Below are 25,480 nucleotides of genomic sequence, written 5' to 3'. Positions count from 1 at the left end.
CGCCAAAACAAGGGAAGAGATTTGCAGCAACGCTTTATTTCCTACTGTAAGCGGTAAGGGCACAGAGAGCCCGTACATCTGATCTGCTGTGTGCTCACCCCAGACGTGCAGTCCTCGTTCTGAAAAAGTAAACGTAGCTTGGCCTTGACTGCCTCAACCAGAAGATGAAAAAACGTACGATACGCATTATCACATGTGATCTAAATGACTCCAGAGCAATAGGGAGGCCCGTAATCATTTCTGATGGATGAGGCACATTCGTTTTCCATACTGCCACTCCGGTGCTTTGAGATACAGCTTAAGAGTCTGTTAAACCAGACCAAAACAAAAAACCCAACCCAAACCCACCCCAAACACATGCTCATCTCTGTTTATGAAGATGACACACAACTTCCAGCTTTTTATGGAAAAATATGTTAACTGCCAAATACGAAATATAGCGGCCCGTTTCCTTCATGCCAGCAGCAGAGAAACAGAGACCTGTGGAGCACGCCGGGCTCTTCGAAGCAGCCCGCAGGTTGACGTGATAAGATATCATCTCAAGCACTTCTGCAGAAACAGTCTCTTTAATAAAAACGAGGCTTCTTCCAGACCAAGCCAGATGATCTCTCGATTGAGTGGACTGGCATATTGAATTCTAGCCCATTCCAGTTCCTCAGGAAGGTGCTGCTACTCCCCTTATGTCTCGTTACCAGACTCTCACTATTTAGGCATTTTTTTTTTCCTCAGTATGACATTACTTGTAAAAATAAATACAGAATGCAACTGAAATGCTATTTTCATATCGAAGTTCCTAATATAATTCTCTTGGATGAAGAAGAACCAAGTTCCTCCAAATTTTATTCTGTACACTAAGACCACAGACAAGCTGATCGGAAGTCGAAGTCTCCCCACGCCTACCATACTCATCTTTTAGTTACAGGGGAAAAAACACAGAACAAACCAAAACACTGACAGGAATACAGCTGCACTTTTGAAAAGGAAAAACAAAACAACAGTTATAGCTTATTTTTAAAACAGCCTGAGCTTTTTCAGTTTATTATACATGGTGGTCTTGTAGGTAAAAAAACCAAACAAGGTCTGCAGGGCAAAATAAAGTTAGCTAGTAAGTTTGCTCAGGTTAAAAAAAAAAGCTAATATTTAGACCAAGGTAATCGGCAAAACATGTGCTGAAGGTGTTCTGCCAGAGACAAGCACAATTGAAATTCCTTCCACAGTTGGCTGATATTGACTAAGAAGCAACAAGAATTAAACCACTACCCATTTAATGATTTAAAATCCGGATTGGGATGCCACTGGAAGAGCCTGCCTTGGAACAGCAGCAGTGTATCATCATGCGTCTATGTTAGGGCAACAGCAGACTTTCACTGCTTTCTTTGAACACTGTCTTCCCTGTACTTACTCTGCATTCAAAGTTCATTCAAGCATTTATCTTACTACAGCAGTAAAGGTTTTTACTTTTATTGATCTGACCCGAGAATGAATTATGGTGGAGGAGGCAGCTCGTCAGTGTGGTGTTACTTGGGAGAGAAATGAGGTGACCTAACATGGTCACGAGAAAAAGATGGGGGGGAAAAAAAGAAAAAGCCTTTCATGTATTACAAACACTTAGTCTAGTTCACAGATGACTGCCTAATATAATTGATCATGAAGGCTGGCATCACTAAAACAGAAGCAGTCAAGCTTTAAAAGTAGAATAGTAATGTAACAGAAATTTAACAGAAGAGCCATTCTTACTTTCAGGTACCAGCCAAAAAAGTGAGCAGGAACAAATCCATCCAGTTTGTCCTATAAAGCAAGGAGAGAGTGTAGGTCACTTTGCACTACAAACAATAACCCATTAAGGCTCCCCCTACCCCACCCCCCCAAGAAAAACGCAGCAATAAACTTCAGTTGTTTCCCATATAAATACTAGATGCATTTTATGAGCTTATCTTAAAAGCACAGTCACAATTTTAAGGGGCAGACACTGGAATTAGGATCATATTGATAAAGCAGAGACCACCTTCTTAATGCTAAATGTCGTGTCCCTTGCCTTCCAAGGGGACAGAAGCAGAACACGCTCGAGCCAGAGCAAGAACGTGTGTTTCTTCACCAGCCCCCTCCCTTGTATCTAGCAGAGCTTCTTAAATCTTACCCGCCTGCCACCATAAATCCCTGGGCAAGGAGCGCCTTTCCTCCTCCTAGTTCTGGTGCAACACTGGCAAAGGAGAGCTGTAACTGCCCTCAGTTATTCCGGTTCCTGACGCGCTGAGGGCTCACCCAGCAGACCCAAAGGATTCAGCGCTCCTCGCTACACAAGCACTAACAGCTCCATGCTGTCAGGGAGCTTTAAATAATCAGAACTCCTTCGCCCTTGAATTTCAAGTCGTCTGTTTGCCAGCGGGAAACAATAACCTGCCAGTTTCTGGGATTCAGAAAAGCGCAACTTCTGGGTTGCTGGGCAACATGCAACTTTTGAACTTTGTGCCTCAAGGTGACTGAAGGAGAAGATTCTTTAAGCACGCAAATAAACCCAAACTCCTCGGGGAAGAGGTTTACATCAATAAGCTGAGAAACAAGGATTGTTAAACAGTTTACTCTCTCTCCTGGGCGATGTAATTAGGACACAGAGAGAGACACATCTCCATCCGATCATCAGGAAAGGTCAAGAGAAGAGAAATAAGAAAGCCAGAGTCAGTCAAGACCTGTTCTCTCATTCAACACTCAAAGACTCATGACTGCACTTTGACAAGTTCAATTAAGTAACCTTTTACCAAAGAACAGTCAGACTCATTAGCAAGTAACTCTGTTTCTTACCCAGATGTTGTGAAATGGATCCGTTTCATTGCCAGGATCATAAATAAGGCAGTTGCCACCATAGTCTCTCTCCGGCAAAGGAACACCTAAATGCGGATCGATGTACTTCATAAACTGCCTGCCATCTTGTACAGTCTGCAAAAGGAACACAAACCCCATGTTTCCCTCTTAATAAGTACTAATGCACAGAAAAGTACAAAGATAATTAAGATCAATGTTATATCCTCAAATTTTTTTTTTTTTTTTTTAAATGTGTTGCAGAACAATTCTTGAAACCTACCCAGACCTCAAAGCATCACACAGCATATCGACCTGACTTTCTGGGCCTCTAACGTTAAATATTAAGGGAAAACATGACTACAGAATGAACTTAAGATTTCTTAAAGATGAAAAATCAGAGCTCTTCACCTCCGTGCCCTCAGCCACTCCTCGACGCCCCCTCCCAAACGCTGAGCGCTCCAACTGGCACACATCCCAGTGTGCCATCCCATCCTCCCCACTCACCCTCTGCCCCTACTCGAGCGTGGCAAGGGGAAAGCACAAGCCGCCAGTCACCCAGGGCTCGTTTAACGGCTGCAGCCGCCCCCTCGGGGACCTTCTGCTTTCCCGCAACGGGAAAGACCCAGCAGCACCTGAACCACACAGCTCAAAGGAAGCGCGGTGCGTGCAGAGGGCGGGAGGCTGAGCCCCGCGGCGAGCGCGCGGGTAGCGGGGTTACTCGTGCGCGTCTCGGCTCCCTTCAGCCACTGAACCTCGAGAACTGCACTGCATTTCACAGCGGAAAAAGTGTGGGGCAGCTCGTTGAATAAACGGTCATTTCAAATAAGGTCCCGCTAGCAGCACGGGCAATACACTTGAAGCAAACGGCAAGGAAGAAATGATCAAAATATTAGTTATAAGCAGTGACCAAATCTTGAACTAATTTACCAGTAACCCACAAACGCATTTGCTGAATAAGTATTTCCCGATGAAACTGCACCCTGGTGTGGTCAATGTTTTACAACAGAAGCAATGTAACATCTGTGACAGCCTAGCAGTAAAAGCAGGGCAAGGGCAAAATTAGTTCGTAGCGATAATAATAAAATTACAGAACAAAACCACTAACGTCACGTTAACTGTAAGACAAGTCTCAACTGTGAGCGAGCTTGTATTTGCTTGTAAGGAAGTTTAGTCACTTACAGACTCAGCAGAATTTTAACCTTATTTAAACCTGTGCAAAGTAATAACGTATTTTAGTAAAGAGCTGAGCAACAGCCAGTGTGAGTGTCCTTCACAACTGATCGGCTGGTAACACAACATACCGCCAGAGGAAAGCAAAGCAATTCCAGGCTTTCCTATTAGAATTCAGAACCGCAACAGCACTATCAAATAAAAGTGAAACATATTATTCAGTCTGACTGCAGCTAGTCAGGAGCACCGCTTACACGGATGCCTGGAAAAAAATCCACCAGGGTGACATGAAACAGTGAGAACATAAGAATAAATTGAAACGGAGTAAGTATCCCTCTGTGGTGAGGAATAATGACAAAAAAGGCAAGAGAGACCTGTTCATGCCTGTGAAAGGGCCAGAACTCCTCTCCCTCCAAGCAGGACAGGCAGCCTGAAAGAAACCCTAATGAGACGTCAGGGCCCTGCGTAAGGGTTTACACCGAACCCCGAGTTATGTCAACGGGACAGAAACTCATGTTGCTCTTTACTGATCTGCTGCGGACACATTCCAACCGCCCGCTGAAGTAAGCCAGGGAAAAAAGAAACAAAAACCAAAAAACAACCACCGCAGTTTTGTGTTCTTAAGAGAGCCTGGCACTGACTTCTGGGGAGGCTCCAGGAAAGGCATGCTGAACACGAAATGCTGGAGCCAAAGGAAATCTTTGATTAGCTGGAAAGGGTTCGATCAATGTTAAGAACTTGTTTGCAAAGCAAATGCCCTACTCCAACAGAAGAGAGATGACAGATCCCGACACCTCAGTTCCAGCCCCGCTTCTTGGAGCTCACTTGGCTTTTAGAGGCAAAGCATTTCTTTTTTTTTAAAACCATGTTCCTCATCCTTCTCTCATCTAAAATGATTTTTTAAAGCTACCTGATGAGTATGTGATGGTACTTGCACAACCCTTTTAAAACACAGAGCACCGAACACTACTAAGACGTCAGCGAGAAGGAGTGATCCCCAAATGAGAGAAGCGCAGAGCCACCTCTCAGCCTTTCGTATCTCTACAGTCGCTTTTAGTTTCCAATCATGCTGTTGCCCGAGGAGATGACTGCAATAATTGGATGGCACAACGCAGGAAAGGTGAGTCTCCTTCGGAATCCTGTGCTATTCCTCAGCACTCCAACTTGATTTGCAGTGGTGTAGGTACGTATGTGTATCGGAACACGACGACTTTGTTAATAGCGTCAGGCTTACCGCTCTTGCGCTCAGTATCTCAAAACAGTTTACCTCAACTGCTGCATTTCTGAGAAGTCACAGAATTGTAAGAGCCAGGGGAGAATTCTCAGTGTACTAAAGGACAAGAATATGGTAAAAATAACATGCTGTATTTGGAAATACCAATTAGCATGTCATTCTAGACAAAAACATCACCTCAGTTTGCTGCCGCTACACGAAGTTGTGTACAAAGTTTTCGTTTATTGCAAAAAAAAAAAAAAAAAAGTGTTCAAAGCACCCGTCATTCAAGGTAAAAAGTATTTCAAAAGGTTAAACAAGATGAAATCACCCCACGATCCGTAGGATCTAAGAAACTAACAGCTGGTACGTGACTTCAGCAGGTCACATCAAGTCCAGCAGAGCAGAGACTAAACATGAGAGGCACCAACTCCCGATCGTTCGATCTCAACAACTCTGACTTCTTATCAACTCATTTAAGAACTGCGGTGTCTAACCTAGGCTGATGCTAACTGCAGGTTAGACAACAAGGGAAAGTACTTTTATAGTATTATAATTTTTCCTCAACCTAGAAGGCTCATTAAATAGCACAATGATTTGATTTCACAAAAATGAAGAGCACCTCCTGTAGCCGGCGAGAATCCTCAAGAACACTACAAAGGATTATTAAACTGGTATTTAGTAACTAGAGGTCGAAGTTACTTACCTGGAAAAGTATAAAGATGAGGAAGAGCTCATACACAACGCTGACACACAGCCAAAACCTCCAGTAAGCTACAGAAACAGACAAACGGGATGTTAGCAAGCTTTCAAGCAAAACAGCGCTCAATTATTCATTTACTGTAATATAACTAAAGACTTCAAGAAGAGATGCTCCCACCAAGAAACTATACAAGCCCGCATTCAAGTGAGGTGTCCACCACCCTGCCCGAGGCTCTGTAACTGCCAGCCAGGCTGCTCTGCAGATCTGCCGGAATTGCTCAGGCAATGACCCGGACCTGTGGGAATGGGCCGGGATGCGTAAGAACGCTTCAACCCAAAGAACTAGAAGGAAAGACACGTGCCACTTGCAATGCTTTCTAACAGTTGTTGGCAGAGGACTATATCCTTCCTGAACTAGTCCAACTTCTTGCTCCACCATCCTGACCAACTTTGGGTTTCCGACTTTGGTACCCCGATCTGTCCAACTGTGGTTTTCCCATCCCTACCACCACGACCGCGCTTTGCCAGCTTCTGCCCACGTCCTGCTGCAACAGGCCAGCCCACGAGGCCAGCAGGGGGAACCGCCGCTTTTACTTCTACAAGCCCATCTTTCTCCCTGACAGCAAGGTTGTTTCCTCCTCAAGGGGCAAAAAGCATTTCAAAACACCAAAGAGATTTTCACTTTTACTAGGAATTGAATTTTAAAAAAATGTTCCAAAGGTTTAGAAGGCGCTAGCTGCAAGACCTACGAGATCACAGAACTCTTTGTAATACGAGAAACATCATGCAAAACTCAGCTGCTTCAGAGCCTGCAGTCATTATTCACCCTCCTAAGAAGTGTGATTACAGCTCTTCCCACACTGAAGCGACACCTCAATCCGAAGGGCACACAGATTAAAGTATGTGTACTCTGCCAGCTCCATCATTATCCCCTCAGCTCTTCTGAAGGACTCCGTCTCAGGGAACAGGCTCTCCAACTGTGCTGGGTACCAGCTTCGTGGTCCATGGGCGGCATTCGTGCCCCTAACCCATCCCACTCCACCCAGAGACGGGTTTGGCCTCTGTCCCCTAAAGTGATTCTGGGCTCCGAAATCTCACCCAGCCTTTCCGTGAACTCCTACAGGGGCGGAAGCAGGTGAGGGCAGAGCCAGGACGTGCACAGACACAGCGCCCCAGCATTTTTCCCTAACCACGGCCAAAAATTTACACAAGGTAATTCAGCAAAACTCGACTCACTCCGAGTGGATATTTAAATCTCTCAGTAACGCCACATACTAATCACTCTGGAATGATTTTAATCGACTTTCCTTCAGGTGCTTCCTGTTTACACTTATAAACCAGAGCTCTCCTTCCATGGTCACATCTAGGTGATAGACAGAATTGGGCCGGGGCAAGGAGGAGTCAAGCGCGTCGCCCCTACGGTTGAGCGGAGACGGCAGGCTGTGCCCCCTGCCTCAACGCCGTTTGCCATGAAGTGAAACGGCCAAGAACCTTCAGCCCTGGTTCGGGCATTTCTCTCTGTGAACTGCACGGCAACTGAGGTATGTTAATGCTTAAAAGCAGGACCGTGACGTAAATAATCCAAGAACTAAGCATAAACCCCCGGCTTGCAAACAGACTAACTCGTTCATCAGCTCAGAACCTGCAATCAAGTGGCCATGGTGTGGCAGAGCTTCAGAGAGGTTTGTTTGCCCCCTGAAACAAAGCCTTTACCCAACTCAGCATCAAGCAGGGGAAAAAAAAAATAATAAAAAGACCCACATTTTTAAAAGAAGTCTCTAACAGCCTGCTTCTGACACCATCATTAAAATAGACTGAAATGTGAGAAGGTGTGACATTTTTTCAGCAAAACTGCTAAATTAATTTCATCAAAACAGCCTACTTTACACTTCCATTAAAAAAAAAAAAAGGAAAAATGAAACAGGGCGGTGTGACCTGGATAACAGGAAGCTCAGAGCTCTAACAGCTTTCATGGGAAATATGGAACTTTTCAGATTTTTACTTAACGTCTACAAACATAATTGTCATTTCTTAATTATGCAATACAATGAAGTGTCTTCTTAGGGGTCAGTCATTAAAAACCCACGCGTTATGAGGTGGTTCTGCCCCTTGGTGTCATCGTGGGAAGGAAAAGCGGAGCTCAGCCCACCTTCTCCTCGGCGAGGCCATGACCGGTGCCCCCGGGCAGCCGTCCTTACACACAAGCGGCAGAAACCATCACTTGAGACTTCTGCCCTTCCATCAGATTTGATGGACTTTCAAATCCACTGGCAAATTCCCCTTGGAAGGGCCGACCGAGAGTGTGCGCACACCCTCCTGTCTTTCTAGAAGGCAGCTTAGGAAAACCAACAAGCAAAAAACCTTCCATTGGTCAAAGGGTCATTTGGAAGAGAGGAGCCTCTCCCCAGACCAGCAGCTCTGTGCTGCTAAAAAACACTTCAGCCTTTTGAATGCGAGCCTGCAGGACAGAAATACAGTGGTGACTTTTTTTTAAGTGATTAAAAAAAATTGGTTTGTGTTTGACAAGGTGTTTTCTATCCTTTCCTATAATGACTGTGTACCTTGAGGAGTAAGCATTATATTCAAGCCAGAAGAATTAACCTTTCATTAACACACTCCTCCCACAAGAACTGAGCATTGTTTCCTTCAAACATCACCTCCAGAACAGGAGCCCTGAAATTGCTGAGTTTTTTCTCACCTATAAAGCCTTGAATGACAGATTTTACCCTACTCGCAGACATAAACGTGGGGGACTGGTTCTGAAACTGATGTACATACAGTTCAGAAAGCAGAAAAATCCAAACCCTCATTTGAGCTTTTCTTCTCCTCTATCCATAGGGTTCTGGCAGCAGACGATCTGCAGCTGCTGAATATGCTCAGCAACACTTCATAATAAGAAAAATAAGATCTGGTTATAATTTAGTGTGCTTTCTTCTGGCTGACAGAAGTACCCACGAGGTTTTCAAGACTACTTTATATCTGTACGTGTACACCAGAAACAAGATGTTTTCAAAGCTGTACAAACATCGTGTTCTCTCTCTTCCTGGACTGGCCTCAGCTTCAGCTATCAAGTTATTTTTGGCATACCTAATATTTGTTTTCCTTAAATGCACTTGTCACCACGAACCTCCCTCAAATTACGACTATCCTCCTGATTAAGTAGGCTTCAACTACTCATTACCTACCTGATAGTTGAGCGATTACTGTGCTCCGACACTGAAGCGTTGCATTGTAGGGAGACTGGGGCACACAAGATGAACACTTAAGAGTGCGCTGCCCGGCTGAGCGCACCACCGGCCACCGCCCCGTGCATCACCGGGGCTTTGAGTCTGACCTACGCCACCCGAAAGGGTAAACGAGCAAAGAAACAAAATTCTAAGGAAAGCAAACTTATACTGAGGAGGGAGACTAAAAGCAAAACTTGTTGCTTTAACAAAGTTACTTTGCTTTGGCGAAACCAACGGTGAGTTGGCATAGGTGAGCTGTGCATAAATACATCGGGTGGATAACCACTGAGTAAGAAGAGCTATTGAAACAGAACACCACCATTAGGCACAAAACGCCGACAAAAATATAACACACCCCTGATCTGTCATAAATGGGTAGATATACTGATAACAGGGCTCCAAAGTCACCGGACAGAGGCCGGGCAGGAAACCCAGCTACCTCTAAGACACAGCTTGAAGAGTTCCCGTAACAGATCCCCTGTGGCTACATGTGACCGTAGTGTCCCGACGGACCCAAAGGCTTCCTTCGGCCCTATAAATGGAAGCGGCGCACACCGGCGGCCTGCGCTGCCAGTTCCTTTGAGATGAGATCTTTCTCCGGGAACAGCAGTGCGAAGCTAAGGTCAGAGACTCGGCTGCCTCGTGTGAACTTCCCAGTACACCCCTCCGCAACCAGAGGGCTGGCACTGAACCTGACGGGGCGGCAATGCCGTGCCCTCTGCTGCCGGCAAGAGCCTTCCCACAGCAGAGGTCCGGAGAACGACCGCCATTCTCCTTTAAACAGGCACCCAGATGGCCCGCTGTGACTGCCAGCATCCCCTCTCCTAGCGAACTGCTATAGCCCCCCAAACCTCTCTTTACAAGAGCATCCCATCAAACAAGCTAGAGGAAGGGTGACGTTAATACCAAAGACAACATGAATACACTCAGTATTTGAAGCGACTGAATACACAGGAGCGTCCTCAATCACCGCTCATGGCCGATGTGACTCTGCTGAGACACTCGGCTTTGGCCCAGTCACTGCTGTTTCCAAGACCGGAGCACACAGAGGTGGCGGACCTTGGCTCTGCCTATGCTCCAAGTTTGCTGCAGAGATCTCTGACCTCTGGACTTTCCCCCATCCAATTTGTACTACTTTGTTCTAGGGAATAAAAACGACTTCTGTCCCAGACAAAACCAATGGATGTTCCTAAACGGAAAGCACCCAAATATCACCGGTGTCCTCGAAAGAAGTAATTTGTCTTATGGGAGGAACTGTAACAGAAAGGAAGGGCTAAAACCTGCTATTTAATAAGACCTCAGAAAGGCAAATTTCTGAATAAAACCTTAAGTAAGTTTGCAGAGGTGTGCTGTGGGCATTGGTCTAGGACAACGTCTGCTTTGACCGAGGTTTTTCACGTAACTGCTGTTTCTCATATGGAACAGGATTGCTAAACTGGAAGATTAAATTTTTGGCATAAGAAATACTTATAGCTTTATTTGACCGCTTCCAGGAATATTATGTAAGCCTATATAAGTTGCCTTAATTCTTTCTCAACCATTCACATCTAAAAATAGGCAAAAAATCAAAGATATTAAAATCTTTTCATACTTCACCCGATATAACACTACATGGAAGATGTTTTGTGTTGTGCTTTCAAATGCTTTCAAGACTTACAGTCTTACTAGAAATCTTGAAAATCATCATCTGATCTACCTTCTGATCAACCAGTTATTGTGGCTCCTGGAGATACAGCAAAGGGAGCGCAGTGCTCCAGCAAGCGGATACACGCTCACAAGTGCGGTGCCGTTACAGGAAGGAGGGGAAAAAGAAAGGATAAACAAGGGAAGCGAAGGCTTCAAGAATCTGGCAGTTCACACAAAGCTTTTTACTAACAACAGGCAGCCAAAATAGGGAGATTAAAAAAAAAAATAATAATCCTACACTACATACAGGTTGAAAGCACAGAAGGATCACTGTGCTGTGTGGAGGCTGGGGTGGGAGCTATGCCGTAAGTGTGCAGTGTTGATGAACCCATATTATTATTATTTAAATTACAACTTACCTTCTCTACAGGTGACACAAATATTTACGTTTACCATAAACCATGCAATTTATCAGCAATATTTGAGTGACTTAAGCAACTTAAATTACCTGGATGAGGTCTTGAAAATGGTCCATCTTTAGCTTGTGTAACTCCAAAACATAAGAAAACCAAAATACTGGCAACAATACCTCTGAAAGTGAAAAACAGAACAAAATGTTTAAATTGCTTCACCTTCCTAATGAAATTGTAAATTATATTCTTTGATGTTAAAAATCTCTGGTCTTTGTTTCTTAACTACTAAACAGGTCAATCATAAATCAATGCCTTTTGGAGCCTGTATTTCAGGGAAGCGGTATAAGTTGTAATACAAGCGTGGTTTCATGATACTCTCTCCAAGTGCACGGTTCACCCGTCCATCCTTCTCCCTCCCTCCCCGCCAACGGCATGCTGCCATTCCCTCCATTTTGCTGCCATTTACTGGTATCCAGCTGGCCAGGCGAGGAGCCTCATTGGGCTGAGAGCTCATTAAGCAAACCCAAAACAAAAGGAGGGGTTCCTTGAGCCACAGGATGAGCCTCAGCCTGCAGATGATCATGAGATGCACGGTAAGTCAAAGGCTTCCCTACGTCTGAGAAGCTTTTATGCCCACTTTGTCAGAAAGACACTTAAAATTTCACAGTGAGAAAGCTCTCACCTTAGAAAGCTTCTCATTGCTCCAGTAAAATTTCAATTAAATTTAAAAGTGAACCGTTGAACTTGTCACCACTGCAAAACACGTTCTTAGTCAATTAAAGACGAGGAGGAGCTTATAAGACCCAACCAGCACTGGTGCTCTTTCAAAAGCTGGACCACTGGCACAGGCCTTGTAAGGGTAATTTTCCCAAAGCTGGAGGTGACCTGAACCTAATTCACCACGGGAACTTGCCGTTTTTCTAAAATCCACTCTCAGCGCTGAACTAAGCCGGAGTTTCAGCTATATTGTTTTCCTTCAAGTTCACCACGGGAAGTTTTGAAGAAAATCACGAATTTGCATAATAACCATGCCCACTCTGTTATCTTTTTTTCCCCGTGGTAACTAAATTTCTCCCCTTATCATGATCACGCTGCCTCCTTACGAGGCTTTCAAAGCCCACCCAGCAGCTGGGCCTGCTGCCTTCCACGGCTGCAGCTCAGAACTTCTCTAGGCTTTGAGAGGGGTTTCTTCAAACTACAGGGACACGGCTCAGAGATTTTCTTGAGCTGCACATCAGGAAGGCACTAAATGGCAAAGCGTGCCTACAAAAATAATTTTAGCACTTCACCAAATACGAAAGGGAGGACACGGCAACAGTTTCATCAGTACAAACAAGCTATCGTTTGTCTAATTTTAAGAGTCGATTCAGAGACAGAAGACAACGAAGCTTGTCTATAAGCATATCGTCCTTTGTTCCGGGCGTTTCAGGAGACAGCTCCCATGCCCCGTCCCTGCCCCGGCTGCACCTACAGCGGCGTGACTGGTACAAGTCCCTCAGCAGTACCACGAGCTGAGAACTGGTAAACTGGCAGATAGAGGTCTGGTGTCCTTCTCACCTTGTGTTCTCTGCGGGTGTTCAGCGACGGGAGCTGGAGACCACCAACTCACAAAGACACGCACCCCTAGACTTGTTGCCACAGCTGAGCAGTGATCAGTCACTGCCAAAAAACGGTGCAGAATGGCACCTTAGAAAAGAGACTGTTTTATGGCTTGAAATTCGGTGTACAACCCTGATGCATACAGGATTTTTTAAACCTGAATATGGTTTTTATATGGAAAATATATATTAACTTTTCTTCCCCCCCAAGAGCCCCTGCTCAGCGTTCAAAGTATTTGGGAGATGGGGATTTTTTCCTCAGACATGGTATGCAAAGGAGGTTGTTGAATATGTATTTATGTACCCTCGGAGCCGGAGCTCGGTCCTGTCAGCTCCTCCTGGGGGCTTAACGGCAGCGGAGAAGCGGACAGTTGTCAGGCAGGATGGACTATTTCAAGGCTGCTCTGAATGCTGTAGGAACTGTGTGAATAAAAGGTCTCATTGATCAGACATCAGCTTGGCAGCACAACATCTCTTTGGCTAACAAAGTAAATTTTCAACCAACAGAGGCGATCTGATCACATCTCTCACGTGATCACATCAACATCTGTGCGTCCGATCCTAATGAACTTTGACTAGATTTACATATAAAACATCTCTGTAAACCTTATCTTAAAAAAAAATTTCCTCCTTTTATTGCCCTAGCATGTTGCAGGAAGGAAAACGGCACTCAAACAGCAGCATGTAAACAGATGCAAATACAAATCTTAGCTGTGGATACCACACCCCATGATCTCATAGGTTCACGCTCCTGTTTTTTCGTCCATCGTTTCTCCTGGTGACTTACTGCACGAATGCCGCCGCTCGCCCTGCCCTGAGCTGCTTCTCTAGGAGGCCGGACCAAGGAAGCGCGTTTACAGGGGAGAAGATGGGCGCTGTGGATGAGTTCCTCTTGTTTAGCTACCCCAGGAAACACAGCAGCAGCAGCGAGCACAGCAATGTGTGTACTTTGCTTCAACTGAACGTTGGGCCCTCAGCACCTAATGGTAGGTCTGGCACCTACAGCGGGCAGCCTGGCCCCTCTCAGCAAGAGCTTGAAAACAAAGGAGGTTTAAGCGTTTGCAAGCATGAATTTAGACTTTGCACCTAAGCACCGAAACACTGCTCCACTGTCGTTGTGCAGTAGTTGGAAATAAAAAAGCATGACAGCTAGAGACGCTGCTCATCGGTAATAAAACTACTGCTGTTCATTAAGCGGGCGAGTGTTCCCGTGAAATATCTGCACGCAGCGACAGCCTCATGCAGGCCAAGATTTTAGACAACACACACAACAGCTCTACATTAAGACTGAAAAAGATCTTGGGATAGGAGAAGGTATTTTAAGTTATGGAAGCAACAACAACAACAAAGTCTGAAAATTTGAGCTATGGATATACTTATGCACGTTGTGACTATCTTGCTCCTGCTCCGAAATGCCTCTTTGTGTCCAATTATACATTTAAAGAGCCACATAAATTCGGTCAGGAACAATGAGATGTAAGAGAGTGGCAGGCACACGGATGCTAAAGGAGCTTAAGAACAACGGCTGGGACATGAATTGAGCTGGAATCCTTCACGCTTACTGGTGCTAAACTTGGCATAGCGCTTACCTCAAAGACCTCAGAAAAGAGATTTAACCGAGACCAGATAGGAGCTCAGGGAAAACTGACTCAGCATCGGGACTGCGCTGAGCACCGCAGACACTTCCACCTGTCCTGCACACGGGGCCAAGGCAGCAGAGGTAAGGCTTAGGAAAGGCCCACAGGACTCGTGCGTTTGTCTGCACTGGTCTTTAGCTTGGGAAAAGTAACGATTGGCCCGAGTTCACTACGAGCTCAGAATCTGGCATGCAGCTTGAACAATTCTGGCGATAGCATAAGGGTGCAGCATCAGTAGAAACAGAGATGTATTCTTCAGAACCAGTTACAAAAACCAATTTGGAAGACCATATACAATTCTCAGGATGCTGCTTTTCACGTATTTCTGCACCTAGATATTGCAGGCAGTATTCCATAAGCAGAGATGCAGAAGTGATCAAAGAACATTCGCTGCTCGTTGCCCGCCAAGATGCTGCTAAATTGCTTTTAGCAACTGGTCACATTATTCCCTGCACTGAATATGCAGAAAGCAACTTCTATTTCATGAAAGAAAGGTTAATCTGCTGATTAATCTTCTTTGGGTTTGTTTTTATTAAAGCAGTGAAGGCTCTAATCTCAATAATAAGATATTCCACTGAGTCACCTTAAATCTGTATTACTCCCTAACGATGCGTCAGCACTTCTCTTTCAGCTTCTCCCCATCTTTATTTTGAACTGCCATTCCAGAGGATGTCAGGCCTCCAGCCCTTCCCTGCACTCACTCGTTATAACCGGGAATAAAACGGCATTTGTTCACCTCAAAGCCTTGCACAAATTTTCCCCACTCCGGTCAGGCCACTGTGTTCCAACTTGTTCCATTTCACCCCCACGCGTAAAAATCCAACCGCTCGGCTCGGCACACGTGTGCTACAGCTATTGTGTAACTGACAGAACAACCACCGAGATTATCTCAGGAAATACCCCAATTCCTGCATCTCCATGACAATGAATACTATATCCTGAGTCACTTAAAAAAGAAAAAAAAAGTAAAAAAAAAAGGAAGAAACCCTTTAATAGCAAGGGGAAGAAAACAGCATTATATTTAAACCACCAGACTGGTAGAAAACAGAATGATTTTCATGCTTATAGCAAGGATGCTTTGCAGTCTGTAAGCACTCCCTTAGTTTTTAAAATACACTTAGATTCTTAAAAGACCACGTTTCTTTTCTCTTTTTGTTCCCTACTGCACTTCTTCAAAAAGAGGGGAAATTCAACTACATTTTATCAGTTTAAATTACAGTTGAAATGGACCACACATGGAAGACTCATCTCATTCTTATTTTCCAAGAGTTTCCCTTTCGGCTACAAGTTCTCATGGTAATTTTCAGCAACAAATAATGATCTGTATTGAAATGTTGAACACAATTTTACAAAAAGCACTTAAGTCAGAAAAGTTTACTCACAGCTCACGTAATTTAGAAAGTTATTTTAAGAAAAAGAGGCAGAATCATTGCCAAAGAGACACAGCTGGTACTTCGACGCTTTAGAAAGAGTTTTGCATTTTGTTTTAAATCACACACACGGCAGCCACCAGGTATGACAGTGAGTGACACTAAACCGATTAGAAATTAAATTCAACGACCAGCATCAAAGGAGCTCAAAGACTTATGCTTGGTTTTGTCACTTTCTAAGGGTTCAGGCATTTAAACAAGTTAATGCAAAGGTCGTTTGAGGTAGCTTATCCACGAGGTAAAAGCGCGTACGGTAACTTGTTCATACAGCTGTACACACCTTACAGAAACGCTTTCTTAAATATTTACCTCTTTGTATTGTAGGCTGTATCTTGTGGCGTTTCTTCAAGCAAGGTTACGTAGCCCAGCGCACACGTGAGGATGAACAAGACTGTCAAGGTATGAGCTCTCCTACAATTCAGGAGAGAGAAAATTGACATCAGAAAGCAGAAAAACTTGTCTCTTCACCTGTCACCGAAGCCTCAGTGAGTCTGATACATAGCAGTTAATAACACTACAGAAGTTTTACGTATTGCACAGCACAGAAAACAGCATTTACAACGGCACTAAATTTAGTTATCAGTCCACTGCGCACTAGTGTGCGACAGAAGCGTACACAAGAACGGGTCTTGCTCGTTTTCCCCCCAGAGCTTTGAGATAAGGAAGATTTGGACAAACACTTGCCAAGTGAACAGCAGCAGCTTGGAAAAAAAAAAAAAGCACCAACTGTGCTAATAGTTAGATGTAAAAGTCTCCAGATTTCCCTCCTGGTTTGTCGAGTCTATACTTGATAGTGCTGCCGCACGGCTCTGTTTCAAAGCCTGTTAACAAAAACTGCAGCAGACTGAAGTGCCTCTCAAGACTAAACAGAAGGGAATTCCCTCCAGACATGGGAATTACACATTGCCAGAAAAACTAGACATTTAAAAATAAATAAATAAATAAAAAATCTCTGAATGAGAACAGCTGCAATTGTCAGAATTATGATACTGCCTCTAGACGCCTTATTTCCAGTAATTCTTACAGTTTCATTTCATCTTAGATCTGAAGAGCAGGTACAGACCGACGGCTAGAGGTTTGCGCCCGCAGAACTCGGCGCAGCCATCTCCACAGGAGGGGTTCCTGCTGGAACAACCGTGTCAGCAAAGCTCCCCGGTAAGGCTTGGCGGTTGCTCCTCTCCGCTGTTAAAGCCTGCGATCTCGGTGGGGGGACACACTGGCACGGGCAGAACACCGCTGCGGCACACGGAGTCACAAGTTCTCGCTCCCCCATCCACGACAGTCCATTGGCTCACACTGATTTTGGTAAAGCACTTGCGTGTCAAAGACAAAAGAGCCCAGCACACACGGCCAGACCCGGGGCTAGAAGAGAACCTGCAGCAGCCGGCTGAGATGCACACACGTACACCTACTGATTACGGCGTATATAATACCCCTACATTGCACTGTCTGCATTTTTTAACTTCAAGTTGAAAATTCCTTTCCTAATGAGAAGCCATTTATTGGTTTCACTGGAAAACTGATCTGACCGCAGCTCAGAAGCGTGGAAAGTCTGGCCGTTTAAGACCAAATCAAAGACACGAGGTTTGTTGTAGAGGACTACACAACATCTCTGAATACAAACGATTAAAATAACACAGTCACATAGCATCAAGCTTAGAGAACAGAAAAGCTGAATGAAAATGACCGTATGCAACAAGTATTTGTACATACTGGCTGGTTTTACATTATGTTGTAATATAAGCTAGCATTACATTTCCCTTTTATGCCAAAAGACCAAAGTTGGTACATATTCAAGTTGCACAGTGCATGATAAACCAGAGGTCACCATGGATTTTTAACAAGTCCACGGACATACCTCTAGACATCAAACCCAGTAATCTACCTAAAATTGCTCTGAAAGTTAGAAGGTAAGCATTATTTTGAACTACAACTTCATCCTAATGCAAAACACAGCCACTTCTCACGGCATCCTTTTAATCCCACTGGAAAACGCATGCAATACCTCATAAGCAGATGCAATCCTCTTCTGCCACCGCTAAAAAGGTGTTCGGCATTTAACGCTATCCTTCCGTGCAGTCCCGAGCACAGGGACTAACCAGCTCCGGGGGGTGAGGGGAGGGGAGAAGGCCCCAGGAGTACTTTCAAAATCAGCAAGGAATCAACGTGTTAAAAAAGAAAAATACGGGAAGGCTTGCACAGCAAGCTGCCTGCTCAACCGACACATCTTCCTTTGACTCGCCTCCCCGGCTGGCAAACAGCAGGTGATTCAGACATCCCACACTCGACGTTCAGCCAACACTCACCTGACTCGGGGCCTGTTTTGTAACCTACAGTAGTTTAAAAACCTAAATACAGTCCTCTCACAGGAGGCAGCGCAGCAGGGGACTGAATTAAATACTCTAATTCACTTAAATCAGACCATGGTCTTGCTGCCTGCATTCATCTATGTATATAATTAATACAAACCCAACCTACATTTTGATCATAGAAAGAGGTGGTTAACTGCAAAGCTACGCATTGTATTTTCTGCCTTGGTTTATTGTTTACTTTTTTGAAACTACTATCTAAGAGGCTACTAAAATAAACCCAGAAGTGCCGTCTTCCATCTTACCATTTCACCATCTGAACATCTCCATGAAGTCAATTACTTTTTCAATGCGTTGATTTTTTTCGTGTAAATTGCCAAAGAGTCAGTTATTAGCATGTCCTCATTTAGATAAAACCACCTAGAAACTCCTCTGCTAGGACAAGGCCGGTCTAGTTTCATTCACCCAGGGAGTCTGTAGCAAACAGTCGGTGTTTGAGAGCTCCACAGGCAAACCTGCTTTCCGTCGATTTTGGGTGCTGCGACCATCAACGTGAAGTTCAACAGCCCCCTGTTTAACCACAGGAAGAGGCTGCGGATCTCATCCTTCCCCTTGGAGCTCGCTTTCCGCCTCCGACTGAAGCCAGATTCTCTTGTAGCAAGTCTGCAAGATGGTTAGTCGTGTAAACATGTTTTCAGTCTAGCATGAAAGCCAGGAACCAGGATGAAAGGCTTTCTGGATTGGTTTGTCTCCTGGGAAGAGCAGGTTGACAGCTTTAACCAGCAAATTGCAAGTAGTGCCAAAGGGATGGCAGCCGCCAGAGGCAGCAGAGTATCACCAAACCTACCTGTCAGCGCAAAGGGAAAACAAGCAAGAAAACACAGCTACACACCGTATCCTTCCATAGTTTGGGAGTTAAAAAAAATAAAATAGAAACCCACAGTCATATGGAACAAGACAAAATGTGAAGGATTTACAGTAGCCAGAAAAATGAACAGCATACAGAAGAAGCACTTGTATGAGCGAAGTCAGCCCGGATGAATTAAACTGCACAACGAGGGATTATTTTAGTCTCCACATACACTTGAAAATACTACAGCAAGAGGGAGAGGACGCAGCTAAGCAGGTGCCCAGCAAGGTAAGCGTCACAGGCGCTACGCAGAAAGGCTTATGTTCCCGCAGGCGGGAGTCTGGGAGAGCGCCGCCAGGCGAGCGAAGCAGCGCAGGCACCTTCCCCTCGAATGACACGCCGGCTTGGCCAGGCACCAGCAGCAAGCGGCTACGGGCTCCAGCCAGTTCCCGGAGGTTTTATGTCACAAACCCTGAGACAGCAGCGCCTAAGAGTATACGCACACAAAAATCCGTCAGGCCAGGAAGGTGAAAGACAATTCACAGCAAATCCCAAACCACTAAAAGCGGGAACATTAAGTAGCTCATCTGTCTGCACTAGCATTTTTCTGACTTTCTGTACCTTACGTCCTTTTTTTCTGTTTAAACACTGGGGCACTTAAGTGAAATAATTCAAGTTTTGCTTTTATAAAAATACTTGCCCTGCTAACCCAGTTAAACGCCCAGCGAGGGCAGTTTGGCACTCCAGCAGGCAGCGCAGTCCCTACACCGCCCCGCGCTGCGGCTCCCAGAGCGAGGGCTTTCCCAGTGACTGCGATTAACTTCGGGTCCAGCTTCTCTTTCTCTTCTGTCACATTTAGAAACGGCAGGTTTTTCAAGGAAATTACTATCAGAGCTTTTATTTTCCAAATAAAGCATACACAAAAACGACCTACAGAAGGGTGTATCTGTTTTGGGGGGAGCCCAGGAGGGGTCGGCTCACGGGAGGGACGGGGGCAGCGATACCCGGGAAGAACAGGAGGCGACGACCTCGTTCCATCTCCAGTACAACCGAAAATCAGCTCAATGGCTGCGACCGCACCCTTATTATCCACTGCCATGCACCGGTGTTCTTGTTTGTCATAAATGATGCAACAGCTACAGTAAAAACAATAACAATCATTGAGAACAACCTGCGAAGGATTGACTTACTAATCTTTGAGTATTTTTTTATTAATCTTTGTGTCAATTCTCTAAGCGAAACGAAACTCCAAAGAACAGCCAGTTTGGTTTGCTGTCTTGGTTTAAAAAGTTACATTAATAGCTACTGCTAGAGAAAGAATCTGTCAACAAAACCAACTCCTCCCATCTTAGCCTATCATCGACTCTTTCACAAAGAAATAATCCTTTTCTTGATTCCGAGTAACGCTAAAGTCATGAAAGCATTTCAAAAAGAGATTTTAAAAGAACGTCAAAGCTCTCTGCCCTCCGTACACCAACTGATCACCTGACACATGCCGGGAATTCTAAGAAAATATGACAAATAGGCAGTACAACAAATCTATTACTTCAGCAGTACAGTTGTGAAGAGTAAGGTACAGGATAGTTATCGTGATGAATAAGGTACAGGAAAATACAACAATTAATAGCCATTTAAAACTGACCGATATTCTTACATTCAAAATCAAAATCATAATGAACAGGGAAAGAATCCTGTTTGGACAGAGAGAGGTTTTTGAAACCTTCAGCAAAAATTCAACCTTGGTCACAATCTCAGTAATACATCCAAAATTAGAGACGTGAAACCGAGACGTTCCCGTTGCAGAGGGCCAACGCAAGCGGTCAGGCCTCAGCACTGCAGAAGTATGAGGTGAACCGCCAGTGTGTGACACGAGATCGCTCTCACCCACCCAGATCACACAAAAGTAATCCGTGGCAACCAACCCAAGGTACGTGACACTGCCTGGAAGCTGCAAGCACCCACACCTCTAACGCAACACAAACGTGGCTGTCGGTTTGAAGCGCAGGCTGCCGTTTAAAATCTGTTTAAACCCCAAGAGATAATAAAAAAAAGTGCCTATTCTTAGATCAGTAACAAGTCTTCAGCACATCTATAAAGGTACACAACGCTGATTAAATTTCTGTACATACTTGTGACACTCCAAAATAGCAACGTTCGTTTTCCTTGCCATAAGTTGGTGCCTCTCATAAAACGATCACTCAGTAAGAGAAGTACAAAGGCAAATACGCGGCAGAGAAAGCAGCCCAACGGATTAGAGAGCAACGCACGCTTCAGCAAATTAGTTGTTTTCCTTTGAATGAAAAGAGAGAAAAGACAAAGTCTCCGTTCATCAGTTCTACAGAGGTCACAAGTTAATCAAAGTTCCCAAAATGACCTATTTTAAATATTAAACATTTTTATATGTTTAAACCTATTGAAATCTTTGTTTCAAGTTTTAAACAGTTCCACTGAGACAGTGTGACTGCGATACAGATAGCACACCCCCTAAGCAGGTCTTTTTAAAAAGGCCAATAAAGGGGAACAGGGGAAGGTGCCCTTATGCCAGGTCTAACCATGTAAAAGCCCAGCGCTAATTTTTCGGGTTGTTGCTTTGTTTTGTGAACTGCTGTACGAGCCCTGTCACAGCGCTCTGACGAGCCCGAGCTCCGCCACCAATGGGGCCTACACCAGTAGCTCCACACCAGTAGCCTGACCCGAGATTTCTCTGCTCAAGTTAAGCGATACGCTTAAACTCGGCCAATTCCGACCAGGCAGAGATCGGAGGCACGGATCAGCAAATACAGAACCTCACCAGGGCCCGCTTTAAGGGGGCAAGCTTTCATAGGATGAAATACTCCAAATCCAGCACGCGTTAAGTTTCCAACAAGCTTGAGGAACGTTGACTCACAAGTGCTGCAGCCAGCCCTCACCAGAGGGCACACAAAAAAGTTCCTGCCAATTTGCAGATCTTCCATCTCCCTAATCTCTCTTTCAGATAAACCCCCACCTCTTCCTCCAGACAGCCTCTTAGAAAAGCCACGCTGCTGTGAGGTTACTTCTGTCGAGATAAGAACCACGTGCAAGGAGCGGCTAAGTCATACTTTGTTTTGAATACCAGCCCTGTGCTTCCAAAACTGGCTGGTGTGCGCACACGTATCCCCTTTCAGAAGAGCTGTCCCTGTGCCGGCTGTCGGGAAAGACTTAGAACAGAACAAAACGAGAGGAACATCCAGGCAGGCTGCCTTTCCCTCACCTGCAATTTCTATGCTTTTTGCACCAAACAGGTTGAATTCATCCCTACGAAATATGTATTAGCCCATAGAGTCTTCTACTCACCATTTCCCTCTTTTTTTTTTTTTCTTTCTTCTTTTCTTTTTAAACTTCTTGAGCTCCACAGATATCTGCTGCACACTATGACCTTAGTAACTAACATCCTAGCCACATGATGGCAATATACAACTATTTAGCTCGAGAGGGAAAAAAAAAAAATAAATCAATACCCAACAGAGGACATTAAAGCTAATTAAATTCAAATTAAAGTAAGGCTTAGTAGAAGCAATTAGCCCATGGAGTCACAATGTAACGTGGCAGCAAAGATGTATCTGGCACCTCACAACATCTTCAAATCAAGATTGGATGCCTTCCTGGGAGATAAGCTTTGGTTAAATACAAGCTATGGAACATATAGCATATTGGTGGTAACACTGAAATTTTAGAGGAAAATCATACACAATTTCTAACTACATGATCCCAAACAGGTGATCCAAGACCAAGCTGGGCTGGCATGAAAATACTCAACATCAGAGCACCTTCTGCTGCTTGTCACTGGCTGCTAGGACGGGGAGGAAGCTTCTCTCCTTCTGCCTTCAAAAAAGTTGCTGCACACCTCCATGCTTATTATTTATTTATTACTTATTTTAGTTAGTGAGATAAATCAATCTACTATTTCCCTGAGCTTTTTTGCTCCCCCACAGAAGGACACCCATCCATCTCCTCTCTTTCCTGCTTCAAGTATGTTCAGGCGTCTGTCGCGGTCACTGCTCACTGACAACAAACCCCAGCTTCTGCTGGGTCCACCTTTCCCCGTACAGAGCACGGTCCCAGCAGCACACACCTGTAACACATCAGCACTCACTCTGCTGCAGGTTACAGAAAGGACGCCACAGAGATGGAGAAAGCTCTATGTGGGTATATTAAAAAAAAAAAAAAAAACACAAAAAAACCCACAAACCCCAAACAAACCCGGTGGTTTGTCCATGCTAACTCGGGAAAAATATCAGGGCTACGGTGCTTCACACTGTACAAAAACTAAAAGTCAATATCTCAGTCACAAAGAGATCCTTTGTTTGTATTCAGAAAGCTCATTCTGTAAGCAGAGGGGCAAGAAACAATCACAGGTACTGGAAACAACAGTGCACACGCTTGCCTAGAGCAGCGGCTCGCCAGGCAGGGCTGACATTTCCAGCTCTCTGCGAGCACTAATAGATGTTTTGAAATTAGTTCAGGGATAAAAGGTACAGAGACCGTCAATCCGCTCCATAAAGCCGCTTCCCATCCCCGTTCCTTGACATTTCCCAATGACAACGAGAGCTGTCAAGGTACTGACTCAGCAGGTTCCCACAACGTAACTAAAATATAGTATTTTCCGGATTCAAGTTAAGACTGAATAAGAATAGAAGTATTATACAGTATATGACTTTTTTTCCCCCAAAGTTTTAAAAAGATTTTAACAGAGCAGGCAGACAGCTAGAAAGTACCACCTTTCCCAAGGATCGCATTTACAGCAGTAAAATTCCCTTTGCAAACTGAACTACTTTGATTCTAGAATAATTTCTGACTGTGTCTACGAGTCCCAAATTCTTGACTTTTTCCAAACCGAGCAGGCCATCTGGGTGACCACGTCCACTAGCTCCTGAACTTCAAGGAGAAAAGGTACTTCCCAAACTTTTCCACATTGGCAGAGAGAGAGGACACCTACTCTCTTAAATTTCCACTTTCTATGACCACCTCCATAACAGGCAGCGCAAGAAGAGTACCACCGGTCACAGGAAGAAAATCGTTCCTCTGTATAATCTTTATTCTCAGCCACTGTAAGAACGGAGTCACTCCCAAAGGGCACGCTGCTAACACACTCAACGCTGTCATGCACAGGTCAGAAGTAACAGTAGGAAAAACCTTGAAACTTTTACAAGCATTTAAACTGCTGGCTGCCAGCACAAGCAACACACACCACTACGGAAAATAAAATTAAATAAATATGTAAGTTAAGGAACAGTTTGACTGCCCTCTTGGACAGAACTAGCTGACAAAGGTGAAGCTCCTTAAAGAACGGTGGCACTTTCAGACTTTCCAAAGAACAATTCATGTGGACAAATTAATGGCGATTACAGCCTTTGTTTCAAGATGACAATCCTGTGCGGGGGCAGAGCGCGTGCTGGCCCCTCACCCCCACCCCAGGAAAAAGGTACAACAAGGTGAGATTGTACAATAAAAAAAGCAATAGGTGTTTATAAGGCATCACAAAACGCCTGGCGAGAGCTGCCATAAGCAGACAGTAAGAAAATGACGGCTTTACCCATTTTCCATTTATAAGACGGCACTACTCCGCAGACCTCGGCAGGATCCAGTTATTCAATCGCTCGCTCAGCCTACATGTGGCAACGCCAGCGTGCTCTCCAAGAAAGCGCCTCTTGCCCTCACGACGACGATGTCCTTCGGCTACACTTGCCTGTGTCAGGCTTCTGCAGCGATCCAGCAGCATCTAAGCCTTTCTTTGCTGTTTGTACTGGCAGAAATATCACCTAGAATCAGCGGCTTCATCAAGATCAACACCCTTCGCTCCACTGCTGCCCAGACTGGCAGGGTGAGAGCCGAGCGCCCTCCCCCTCCTACTCCTTAATGTCAAACTCGAGCCAAAGCATATCGCCCTCAGCTCGTATTCCCAACAAGGGACTTCAGGGTCAGCTTGGTTTCCTTAAGCAACAAGGACGTGCGTTCAACGCACGCAGAAAAACTACAGACGTACACACTCATGCTGAAGTGGAATTCTGGAACAACTCCAGCAGAGAGAGGATTTAGAAGCGCTTTTCTAGGTACAAACCCACCTCTTCCTGCGAGGATTGAGTTTAATAAAAACACCCCGACTACTTGCCCCACTGGCCTGACACACTCAGTCATGGTTCTCTGCACCAATTTTCCGGACTGAGCATGCCACAAACCACGTGAAATTATGGTTTAATGGTGAACTTGGCAGTTAACGGTTGGACTTGACGATCTTGAAGGTCTTTTCCAACCTAAAAGACTCTATGAATCCATTCTGTGGAACACCTGAGCGGCAGAACGCGGGCGTAACAGCTTTGGCTTTCCACCGGGGCTCCGGGAACGGGAACGGGCAGAAAGGCCTCTTCCCGGACTGCGGGAGGGGAAGAAGCGGGAGTTCGTGCGAGCGCTGCTGACAGGGCACCGGGAACCGGGCACCGGGCCGGAGCGTGTGCCGGGGCGGCGGGTCCCCAGGGCCGGGGCACACG

General features: G+C 45.0%; 1 protein-coding gene across 1 annotated transcript; it reads right to left on the bottom strand.

The window, feature by feature from the left end:
* Positions 1 to 1,737: 1,737 nt before the first annotated feature.
* On the bottom strand, positions 1,738 to 24,539 carry PTDSS2 (phosphatidylserine synthase 2; the record flags this gene model as incomplete). Its single annotated transcript, XM_009880577.1, has 6 exons — positions 24,529 to 24,539; positions 16,125 to 16,226; positions 11,246 to 11,328; positions 5,889 to 5,956; positions 2,800 to 2,934; positions 1,738 to 1,788 (listed from the first exon to the last, which is right to left on the bottom strand). Coding segments are annotated over exons 1-6 (450 nt in total), but the record flags the coding sequence as incomplete, so codon positions are not given.
* Between the last annotated feature and the right edge of the window lie 941 nt (positions 24,540 to 25,480).

Source organism: Charadrius vociferus, unplaced genomic scaffold, assembly GCF_000708025.1.
Source record: "Charadrius vociferus isolate BGI_N301 unplaced genomic scaffold, ASM70802v2 scaffold843, whole genome shotgun sequence".
NCBI lineage: Eukaryota > Metazoa > Chordata > Aves > Charadriiformes > Charadriidae > Charadrius > Charadrius vociferus.
Note: the sequence above shows the minus strand (reverse complement) of the source record. Positions and strands in the feature narration are given on the sequence as shown.